Source organism: Vigna umbellata, chromosome 5, assembly GCF_029865625.1.
Source record: "Vigna umbellata cultivar VRB3 chromosome 5, Vumbellata_1.0, whole genome shotgun sequence".
Taxonomy (NCBI): domain Eukaryota; kingdom Viridiplantae; phylum Streptophyta; class Magnoliopsida; order Fabales; family Fabaceae; genus Vigna; species Vigna umbellata.
Genome location: NC_142169.1, coordinates 8140719 through 8153128, shown reverse-complemented (window position 1 = coordinate 8153128; position 12410 = coordinate 8140719). Strand labels below are relative to the sequence as shown.

Below are 12410 nucleotides of genomic sequence, written 5' to 3'. Positions count from 1 at the left end.
GTTGAAATTAGCTTATCTAAATTATATAATAACTTGAACGAACCAAATTGTTAAACTATATAGACATGTTATTTTAAACCATATATGTTGTAGAATATATAGTTTTAATTTTCAATTCAGTTTAATCTTTTTTTTTTCTCCGGTCAAGTTCAAATTTATATAAATAGTAAGAAATTGAAATAATTACATTGGTTAAACATGTTCTACATTTTTAGGCTTAATTAAGTTTGTGAGTATTTTTAATTATTACTTTTTATATTTTTTAATTGAATTATGATATTTAACTTTTTCATTAATTGTGTTCGTCTAAATATTATTTTATTATATTATTTTTTTTATTTGTTATTACTTATTAAAAAATGAGAAATTTTGTGATTAATATAAAATGATATTGTGGTGAATATATAACAACAATTGATTTTTATTGTTTTCATTAAAAACATGTTGAATATTAATGGTGGTCACGTGGTTTTTTTATTCACGGTAGATAATAATGTGAAAGTTATAAAAAAAATAAGTAAACCTCATCATCTATATCAATCATGGATACAATGACGATTCTTTGATTGTTGTAGATAATGACATGAAAGTCATCAAACATGTCGACCTCATTATCCAATACATTTTCAATAAAAGCATTATACAATAACTGTAAAATTTCACAATTCTTAACACCTAGAGGCAATTAAAAAAAACGATCAAAGAGAATTATAGTCACTATAGTGAAAGAATTAAGTGAGCGGAAGTGTCTTAAAAAATATAAAAAAAAGTTAGTTAATAAAAAAAAAGCATTTAATGAAATCGTAATTGGAAATGATTAAATCTATAAAGAACTTGATACTTAATTAATTGTACTTGCTTTTTACTCACCTAATGCAAAGAAAACACAAGAAGTGGTTAAATTGTGTAAGACGATGAAAACCATGCACTTTATTAGATGCATTTACGTTGGTTTTGGAGAGATTAAAAGAAATAAAATTAAGTATTTTAAATTTATGAGGTTGCGAAGGTAGCTACTGTTTATACGATGGTAGTTATATAGTATGTTAGGGGACAGCTATTCTAGCTTTGGAAGTTCACCAAATCTGAAATTGCTTCTATTTTGAGTGAAGGAATCCAAAGTCACCAATCCATGGATTAAGTAGAAGAATGGGGCACTATCGCTTTAAAACAAAGTAGAAAGCGACCACTATAATCACATTCACAACACTAACTACCTTCCAACTAAAACCATACAAAATGAAAAATCTTTCAGGTGAAAAACCACACGTAAGCCAAATTCTTCACTTGGGTAATCACTAAGATTTCTAATTAAGCTCCCTAATTACATTTTAATCACGGTATTTAATCTACAACACACGAACCTACGAGGGTGTCGTTGTTTTGTACCAGAAAAGAAAAAAAAAACGAATATGTTTATTAGGGATAGGAGAGGTCATTGACTTATAAAAAAATCCATTAATTTGGTTAGGTGATGTCATAGAGAGATGTTGAATTTTTAGTCACATGATGTGATCCATCCTTGGATACTTTAATGATTGTTAAATAATAAATAATCAACCACCTTCTTCCATCAATTTCCCTCGGCTTTTGTCAGTTTTGTGTTTGTTTTTATTTTCTTTATTCATACAAGTAAAGAACATGGCAGATAAAAATTATTAAAAACAAATTTAAAACTCGTTAAAAAACATAAACTCATGAAAAAGTAAAACGATCGAATCTAAGTATCCTTGGAAATTGAGCTGGGGTTCTGGAATGGTTATAGTTTTGCTTTTATGATTTTGCCATAAAATACAACACTTTGAAAAAGCCTATAAATGAATATAATGATGTAGACCTTCTATTAAAGTCAAATTTTGGGTGCCTTTATCTCTTCAACTATATTGCTTGCAAGTGAAACAAAGTATATCGTAGTTGTGATGATATATGAATCAAATATAGCAATAGATCTAAAGGGCATTCGTAACAGTTGCAGGGTTGTGACTGAATGGTCCCCAAAAAAGAGAATCACGTGCATAGATGCATTAAAGTTACTATATATCAGAAAAGCAAACCAAAGTTTCACATTATAGTGTTATATCTAATTCAAACCCAAGAGGACCGTAGAAACCTTAAGTGTGACTAGTTTTCTAACTCTTAGTTTCAAAAGAAAAATTAAAAAGATATTTGTGAGAAAGAGAAAACAAAGTGTTGCTAATTAATTCAAACAAGTTACGTATCAACAAAATCAAATTGCATTGAAAAAATATCATTGAAGTTGTCTTCAACCAAATAAGTCTTTTGTTAAATTGGAATGTGTTTGGCGAGGCTATTTAAATTCTTTCTATTCATTTAATCGAGTAATAAAAGTTTATTTAACTAAATTAGACTCTCTCTTTTTGCTGTTTTAGCAACGGTTGTTGAAATTCCCCATCAATATGGCGTTTAAAAATTGTTGTTTGCTCAATTTTCATTATCTTATCATCATGATCATGACCCTTCTTTTATACACTTTTATCCCATAGTTTAACAATTAGCTTTGCCAAATGTTTTAATTTGGTTCATCAGTTTTAAGCTTTCAACTTTGACCCAACTAACTTTTTAATTTTTAACTAACTTATTCCCTACTTTTGTCAAATACACCCTCAATTAGCAAAATCAATTTGTTTGACTCAAAAGAGCTATGGACCAAACTGAAATATGTATCATTGTAAGCTCTTTTGTGCGATTTTTTTAACGTCTAATTTTTTAAGCAAATTCTCAAATGATAAGTTACGTTACCCAAAAAAAATAGACACTATTATTAGAAAAGAAAAAGTCTTTTTATCATTGAATTATAATTCTGCTGACAAAGCTTTTATGTAACTAAAATCAAATCAGTCTATATCTATGATACTACAACACAAATTACATCAAATTTTACAGCAATACAGCATACTAATTAGTAGATACTGAATAGGTTATACAAGTAAATTGAAGGGCAATTTTAGCTATATACTATGATTTGTTTTTCTTTGTAGTCAACCCTTGTTTTATAATGAAGAGAGAGACATTTAGTACTTAATATTGAAAAATATAGTGAGAGAAAAAAGATGGTTACATAAATAATTTATTAAGTAGTGAGATGCTGACACGGTGATGAGTTGAAGAAGAGTAATGAGTTTGTACAAGTATCTTTATCCTTGAAGAATTGGTATAAGATCCGATGCATGTATTATAAAACTCTCAACGTTCACTCTTTGTGGGACACAAACCCAGATGGTAAGAGAAACACATCCCCAAAAGTGCATCCAAAGAAGCTAAAGAGAAATCATTAAATGAAAAGGAAGAGATTGTGATTTCATGATTATATTCCCACCATTGGATCTCTCTATAAACATCTCCTTAACCCCTTCTTTCTTATCTCTTCTTTCTTCTGTTCTTCTTCGTTGTTTTCTTCTCTTCATGCACTTCAAAAGGGAGCATCGGACACTCTTGAGAATGTCAAATCCAGAATTCCTCACCAAGGATGGCAAAGACAGCGATTTCCAGATCCTGAAGAGACCCACGTTGGAGTTCCAAAGTGAGAACATTGAAACCCTTTCAAGCAGTTATTCCAACTCTAGGTATTCACAAAGCATCAAAGGTAGAGATGAAGAGAAAGAAGAAAATCGACAGATCTGTAGAGTAACAGCTCCCAGACAAGACGATTCGGCATCAAGTACTACTCCATCATTAGAAGAAAAACTCAAAGAGGAGGAAGATGAAGAAAATGATGGTTTCAAAACTCCAACTTCTTTGGACCACAAGATTTTGGTGCCCTCTCAGTGCCCACCTGCACCAAGAAAAACCAAACCGTCTCTGAAAAGAAAAGCATCTTGTTTCGACCACTGCAACTGCAGACACCCACTCGATCTGTCAAAAGAGGTCTTCGAATTATTGTTCCCAACCCAACATTTTTCTGGCTCACAACAAAGCACCAAGAAAGTTCGAAGACAGGATCACGAATGATGCAATAATTTTGGTGCAAAACCCACATGCACCATACAGTTTTTAGGAACGATCGGTCTCTTAAATTGATTTATGTATCTCAAAAGATTAGTTTCTAACTCCAAGTCAAGGATACCCGGATTCAGCCACGAAAATGGAACACAGTTTCCATGTGCATAGCTCATAGCAGGTGCAAAATTTTGGTCAGCATCGTCGATTTTCGTTCTGGTATGGTCAATTGATTTGTCTTGGACCTTTTGTCTGTTCCTGTTGAGATCTCATAATTAGTATATAGATATATTCTAAGAGCGATTTGTTAAGGTGTAAGCCGAAAAGATAAAGGGATTTGAAAAGATTAATGTGAAGTTTGTGTGAATGGCAGTTGTAGAATTTCTAACTTTACCACGGTTCCGACCAGTTTGCTTTTGTTCCAGTTAAGTTGTTGGTGCTGCATGTTTTGCACCGGCCATGTTGTAAAGGAAGAGAATTGATTCTGATAAGGTTTGTTTTGAACACAAAAAACAAAATCAAGATTCATCTTAATTAGTTAAAGTGTTGAGTTTGGTTATCGTTTTCTTTCTGAGATTCTTCCTTCTGGATTACACTTGGAGAAGGTGTCTTCGGATTCCATAAAGATGAGCAGACACAGTTTCTATTGCTGGAAACATGAATAATTATGTTCTTGCACTGGCATGCAGTCAATTTTATTCTACATTTAAATTATTATATAATTGCTTTCTTTTATTTTTTCTTTTCATCAATAACAAAAAATTTAAAAAGTACCTACCTTGTTAAGTATCCTCCAAATGAACTAAACCTACTAATAGAATTATTAATAATTGGTCAATTGAAGGGTTTTTCCTTTCTTTTATTACCAATGAACCTCTTTTTTTTCTCCTTCTACACATAAATGTTTATATATTATGACAACAAGGTACACTTTCAAGAATTATTTATTATTATACTATAACTCATTAAAAATTTAGAGATTGAAGTTCATCAACTAGTTTTTTTTTTTCCCTTAAAACCTAGGTTTAAAAATAGACAGAATGTGAGGAGTGGAGCTTTGAGAGGATAGTTTTTAACCTAATTGCAATGGGTGGATATAAGAAAATAAGAAACATTAGTAGTTGGGTTTGATGGATCTCTAGCCATATGTACCAACTAAATCAATTAAACTACTTTAAGACAAACCTAACCAATTTATTACCATGTTCATCCTCAAATTCATAACATATCAAACACAATAATAATCAATCTCTGGTTAGGTTGAGAATTATCTTTACTGTCTTCACCTGTTCAGCTTATTCCTTCAACAACACTTGTACCAACACCAAATAGTGTAAATGCGTTTCAAATTCTACTTTTCTTTTTATTCATATTTGAAAATTAATAATTGTGTAAATGAAAATTTTCTTTTATTGAAATGGTCAATTCCAACCACCTTCTATATATTAGATTAACTTAATATGAACACTAATTTTCTTTTTAGCTCAATCAAACCCTGCAAGTCAAATTGGACAATCTTTAAAAATAAAACAAAATTCATTTTATTTCTTAACCAAAAAATTGGATATTTTATTTGAAATTACATAGTATTCATGAAAGTAATACTAAGCTTTTATGAATATCCACTTTGCAATGATTCGAAGATCTCCATGCTTGCATGTCTTGGATATGCACTTTTGCACGTTATAAAGATACACTGCGGTGCGGCCACATCATGACATGTGGCACTATATAACTGCTTGAATGTTAGGTCTTTTAGAAGAGGAAAATCTTTAAAAAATAATAAATTTAATTGTTTTATAAGTTTTAATTAATTTATATACAAATTAAAAAATTAAGAAATTATATGAGAGTGTAATTTGTACTTAAACTAATTTTAACGTGTAAAAGATATTTTCTTATTTTCTTATTTTATTCTTCTCATCTAAAAATCATTACGAAAAATTTGTCGACGCTTACACTTGTTAGAATATACCGTGAGTTACAGCCACGACCGCCCTATGCTTATAATAAGAAAAACACAGGGAGAAGGAAATTGCTTTTTACAATTCCATGTTTTTTTTTTCCATTAAGATATTTTAAAAGTTAAATATGATTTTAGCATATGAAATTTTTGATGCAAAATTAAAATTCACTATTAAAATTTTTAATACATTTTAGTTTTTAAATTTTTAAAAATAAGTGAATATATTTTTTTTAATTCTATTATAATAATTTTTTTGAGTGTTAAATACTTTTCATATTGATTTAAGTTTTTTTTATCTAGTTTGAAACTTTCTTATTTTAATATTAATTGAGAAACCTGTTTAACACCTTAAAAAAATTTAATGTAATTAAATTAAAAAAATATTATTTGAACAAAAGCTAAATTTAATTTTTTATCAAAATTTAGAAATTAAAAACATATTTAACCTTATTTTAAATTACATGATTATTATAATATAATTTTAGATTTAAAAATACACTTCAGATTTGCATGGTCTCATATTTTATAATATGTTTCTGTAGGGGTGTGGAGAACGAGATACGAACCTAACAAACTTGCTCTGCGCTGCCTCTTTGTGCTGCTTTCACTGTGTTACCTTTTTTCTGTCTCCTTTGAACAAGGTGGGCTGGGTACCTGCAAAGGTACTCCGACGCTCAAGTCAACAAGGGTGTTGTCTGAAAATAAGAATATCTATCTGAAAATAAGAATATCTTTCTTCTTAGGGGAAAAACGTACCTTTTTTCTCAGATGCTCTGTGTATTTAAAACAGTAATAATAAACCGTTACCTGGCAATCCGGTCAGTTACCGAAGCTGACTGCCTAGGAGTTGTAACTGCCAGATTGTGTATTGATACCGAGTCAACTACCTCCGTGATTCATGGTGTTGGTTAGCTAATTATGTGTAACATGTGTAACTGCTTATTTGTAGCTGCCCTCTATGACATTGCGTCCTGTATGTCGGACATACTGTGTGTCGACATGGCTAGGCGACATGTCGTGTGTCGTGTGATTGTTAATTGTCGCGATGTTGGTTGTCGAGGACCAAGCGGTCGACCATGCTCTGTGATTGACTGTCGTCGGGCTATTGGTCGACCTTTGGGGGATTAGGTGTCCCATAGTACAGTGATCGACTGTTGTCGGGCTATTGGTGACCGACTGTTGTCGGGCTGTTGATTGACCTGTGGGGAATTAAGTATCCTACAGTACATGCCCCCCAAGTCCGAGTAAATGGGGGACCGAGTTACGAAGGGCTTTTGAGTATTGTTGGAAGAATCGAGGTGACGTGGAGGAAACGAGGAGACGTGGAAGAAACGAGGAGACGTGGATGACAGCTGTGCGCGGCGTTACGAATTTTAGGGTTTTCCCGCTCCTTTAGGGAAAGGAGGGGACGCTAGCTAGGAGCCGTTAGATTAAAAATAATCCTACGGCATCTGATAATTAAACGGTTTGGCTTCTTCAACACGACTCAAAAGAGGTTTATTCACTTTGGCAGAAGAGCAAATACTGAGAGTGTATACTGCGAACGAGATTGTTTCTTCGTCAATTTCGTTGCCTTCGCTACTACGAGAAACAAACAGGTAACCCTAGAATCTCTTTTGTCTTAGTGTACTTACTATTGATAATGGAAAGAAAGGGTCAGGATACTGGTGGCGATATGCCGGGGCCGTCATCTACGGCGGGATATCCTGAGGTTACCACCATACCTCATGGGGAAGAGGCCTTTATATACGGAAATGTGTGCGGTGAGGGCCCCGGGGGTCGTGCAATATCTCTGATTAGCGGAGATGAGTACGCGTGGGCGGCGCGTGAGGTGAAAGAGCTTAGAAGTCAATTTAGGAGTAAGGCTATATTAACAAACTGGATTGAGGATAGTTGCCTGTTAAGAACCCTAGAGTATCAAACATGTATAAAGTTGAAAGCTTGTCGAGATGACGAAAGGGTATGCTATGGTAGGGAAAATGCCTCTGATGATTTCTTCTATTGTTATGCTGCCTTGTTTTACGATTTGTATGTGAGGTTGCCGTTTACCACATTCCAAATGGATGTTCTGCGTACCCTAAATGTTGCACCGAGTCAATTGCATCCTAATAGCTGGGGGTATATGCAGGCTTTTGCCGTAGTATGTCGGGCGTTAGACATTAGGCCCACTGTAGGCTTGTTTTTGTATTTCTTTAGATGTCGACCGTTGGCCACGAAAGGGTGGGTATCACTAATTTCTGACCCGGGTAACGCACTCCTAGAGCTGTACTTGCAATCCTATAGGGGTTTTAAGGAAAAGTTTTTCAAGGTGTCGATCAACGATGTGGGTCGACAATTCTTTTTCGATGGTGAGGGGAATCCCAGGTTTCCTTTATACTGGACCCAAGATCCTCTAAGATTTACATCGTGGTCGGAAGATAAGATGACGATCGAAGAGTTGGAGGCTTTGAGTGTGTTGACCTCGTTGCCACGCCCCTTCTCTTCTCGTCAGATTATTGAATGTCTCGAGTTCGATGACGCGGGGGCGAGGGTGTTTGGTATGTGTCTTTGCTTTTTACTTTTGAAAATTGCTATGTTGTTGCTGACCATTTTGTATGTGTTTCGGTGTTCGCAGAGATAATGGGGAGGAAAGGAAGCGGCCGCAACTGGTTTCAAGCCATTGACGACGAGAGGGATGAAAGCGCCTGCCCGGGGTCGTCTGTTGGGCAACAACGCCCCCAGGTGCCACCAGTTGGAGTACCTGCGGTTGTAGTGGCGTCAGCTGAGGAAACAACGCAAGTTGAGGTGTCCCTCGTGCGCAAAAGGAAGGCCAAGGCAGCCGACAATAAACGCGAGGCGTCAAAGAAAAGTAAGGAGGTGGAGGTGGGTGAGGACACCGAACGGCCCCTTCCGCTGGGAATATGGGATCGTGCCTTCATACCAGGTCATAGGGTGGACCTCAACCTGGATGCTTCGGAAAAGAAGGTGATCGAGAATATGAGCGAGCAACAAATTGCTGATGGCTTGCTAGAGATGAATACGCGAGCGCAAGCGTTGGCTTGGCATTTGGCGTATGCTTCGGATAGGGGTCAGATGCGGTCCGAGTTGGAAAAGGTGCGCGCCCAACTGAAAGAACTAGGCGAGGTCCATGCTGGCTGTGAGGCCAGGCAGAAGCGTATGGAAGAACGTTTGAAGGAGGGCGAGGTACGTTTGAAGGAAGCTGATGTGGCCTTCCAACAAGAACGCGAGCAGATGGCGCGGGACCTGGATCAAGCAAAGAATTCCATGCTGATAGTGGCCCGAGAGAGGAACGCGCTGAAGGTAGAAGTCTTTGAACATAAGGAGTTGATTGAGGAGCTGAAAGATGCGGTTATGGATGAACATAAGAAGGGCTTCAGGAAAGCCTTGAGGCAAGTCGGGCACTTGCTTCAAGTATCCACCAAAGGAGTTGAATTTGACGTCCGTAAGGACGTGCATGAAGGCCACCTGAAGCCTTTGAAAGAAATACCAGAGGATGCTGTCCTGGAGGGGGAAGAGGATGAAGAGGTGGCCGTCAACAACGAGCCCGAAGGAGCGATGGAAGTAGACGAGCCCGCCAAGGAGAATGCTGAGGCTGTTGAAGGCGACTCGTCTAAGATTGTAATAGATTAGGATGTAGGGAAGGTCTGTAGATACATACTTGAATATTTGGTTGACGACTATGAATGCTAAACTTTGATAATTTTATGAATGCTCGACTTGTATGTTTGGTGACTTTGCGGTTTGCTTTTTAACTTAGCTGATTCTGCAATGTATTTGCTGTAGTGATCGCTAAGTGTGAGTGTCGAGTGTGTTGATAGCATGTCGTGTGACAGTTGAGAATGATGGTTGAGTGAAGAAAATACTGGGTGTTCGAGGGTGAACCTCTACCAGATATTGGATGTTCAAGGATGAACATCGATTAATGGGAGTGTATTCCACGTGTGTGGGATGTTCAAGGGCGAACATCGATTAATGGGAGTGTATTCCACATGTGTTGGATGTTCAAGGGCGAACATCGAGTAATGGGAGTGTATTCCACGTGTGTTGGATGTTCAAGGGCGAACATCGATTAATGGGAGTGTATTCCACATGTGTTGGATGTTCAAGGGCGAACATCGATTAATGGGTCTGCTCTTAAATCCTTTGTAGGTGGAAGTGTCCTGTACAACAGCCTTGGGACTCGACATCATAACATTGATAAGCAGCCTTGGGACTCGACATCATAATATTGATAAATGAATCTAGACAATAAGCATGATGGAATGTAATCTTTATTTGATAACTGAACTTGATAGAGTTGTGAAAAGAAATGAACAATAAACGGATATTAGCTAAAATAATATTTAAGATGAGTGGCGTTCCAGGTATTGGGAACTGGTTGTCCATCAAGCTGTTGGAGGCGATATGCACCGTTCGACACGTCTTCTGTAACCCGAAAGGGTCCTTCCCAGTTAGCTGCAAGCTTGCCATGGGCTCGATTCTTCCGAGCCTCTCCCCGCTTTCGCCATACCAGATCGCCGCTTTTGAAGGCTCTGGGCTTGACTTTTGTGTTGTATCGTCGAGATAGTATGCGTTTCTGGGCCTCTGCGCGGATGGTGGCAACCTCTCGACGTTCAGGAAGTACGTCGAGGTTTGTCCGTAATTGCTCTTCATTAAGTGACATATCAGTGATTTGTCGTCTTAATGAGGGTTCGCCTATCTCGACCGGGAGCATGGCATCGGTGCCGTATGTTAAGTTGAATGGCGTGTCACCTGTAGATCCGTGGGGTGTGCATCTGTATGCCCACAGGACCTCTGGCAGCTCCTCTACCCATAAACTCTTGGCTTCGCCGAGACGCTTCTTTAATTCTGTCAGGATGGCTTTATTCGCGGCCTCGGCTTGGCCGTTTGTTTGAGGGTGTTCGACTGATGACGTGACATGCTTAATGCCCAAACTGCTGAGAAAATCCTCTAACTTGCGTTCAATAAATTGGCGACCGTTGTCGGTAATGATCTTTTTAGGGAGACCGAACCGACAGATCAGGCGCCAAATGAATTTCTGCACTCGTTGCGCACTGATGATGGATAATGGCTCCGCCTCGATCCATTTTGTGAAGTAGTCGACCGCCACGAGGAGAAATTTGTTTTGTGCTTTGGCGACTGGCAGTGGTCCCACTATGTCGAGACCCCACTGGGCGAATGGCCAAGGAGAGACAATATTGTGCAAGTCTTCGGGAGGTGCACGGATATCGTGGCCATGTGCTTGACAGGAGATGCATTTCTTGACGAATGTCTCACAGTCGTGGTCGAGAGTGGGCCAGTAATATCCAGCACGGAGAACACGGCCTCTCAAGGTCCGCTTGCCAGAGTGAAATCCACATATCCCGGTGTGGAGTTCACGTAGCACATAGTCTGCCTCTTCCGCGGATATACACTTCAACAGAGGATAGCTAAAACCACGACGGTATAGGTCGTCGCCTATACATACAAAACGCGCGATTCTCTTGGAGTCGGCTGCCGTAATGCTACCTCCTTTGTCCTGCTGCTCCATAAGATCTTTGACTTTCTGTCGCCAGTCGGTTACGGGCGCCGACACATCGGTGGCGAAAGTTTCCACCCCAGGATGGTCGAGGGTCATTCTAATAACAGATGATAGCTGTGCTCGCTCCTTAGAATGAGTTAACTTAGACAATAGATCGGCCCTTGCGTTTTGTTCCCTGGGTACATGGATGATATTAACTGTGACGAAGCCTTGTAGTAAGGTTTGAACCTTGTGGAAGTATCGCAGCAGTTGATTATCCTTGACTTGATAGGTGCCGTTGACGTGGCTGACTACTAACTTTGAGTCCATCCGACACTCTAAATGATCGACTGAGAATTCTCGGGCTAAAGATAAGCCTGCAACCAAGGCTTCGTATTCGGCTTGGTTGTTGCTGGCAGGGAATTTAAATATGATGGCTTGCTCTACGACCACACCGTCCGGGCCTTCTAGAACGATCCCGGCTCCACCTCCCCTCTTGTCGGAGGAACCATCGACACTGAGTAGCCATGTGGTAGGGGAGTCGGCCGGTGTAGATGTGAGGTCAGCTGCGAAATCTGCCAGATGCTGACCCTTGATGGATCCGCGTGGCTCGTAACGGAGTCCGAATTCGGATAGTTCCACGGACCAGGCAACCATTCTCCCTGCCAAATCCGGCTTGCGGAGGATCTTGGCTATGGGATGATCCGTACGGACTACCACCTGATGGCTCTGGAAGTACGGGCGAAGTCGTCGAGAGGCGTTGAGAAGGGCCAAGGCGAGCTTCTCGATTCGAGAATATCGTTCCTCCGCCCCCTGCAGTGTACGGCTGATGAAGTAGATCAACTTGAAGGAGGGTGCTTCTTGTATCAGGGCAGCACTGACAGCATGCTGGGAAGCTGAGATATATAGCTGTAAGTCGAACCCCTCGTCTGGTCGAGCCATAATTGGAGGACTAGTGAGGATGCGCTTGACAGTGTTGAATGCAGT

At 38.5% G+C, this 12410-nt stretch overlaps 1 protein-coding gene across 1 annotated transcript; it reads left to right on the top strand.

The window, feature by feature from the left end:
• The first annotated feature begins 3104 nt into the window (after positions 1-3104).
• Positions 3105-4479, top strand: LOC124827812 (uncharacterized). Its single transcript, XM_047300960.2, has one exon. It carries the CDS (start codon positions 3322-3324, stop codon positions 3967-3969), a length of 648 nt encoding a protein of 215 aa, XP_047156916.1. The 5' UTR covers positions 3105-3321; the 3' UTR covers positions 3970-4479.
• The last annotated feature ends 7931 nt before the right edge of the window (positions 4480-12410 follow it).

Coding starts and splice junctions, on each gene's coding strand:
- LOC124827812 (XM_047300960.2), top strand. CDS start 3,322: ATGATTATATTCCCACCATTGGATCTCTCTATAAACATCTCCTTAACC.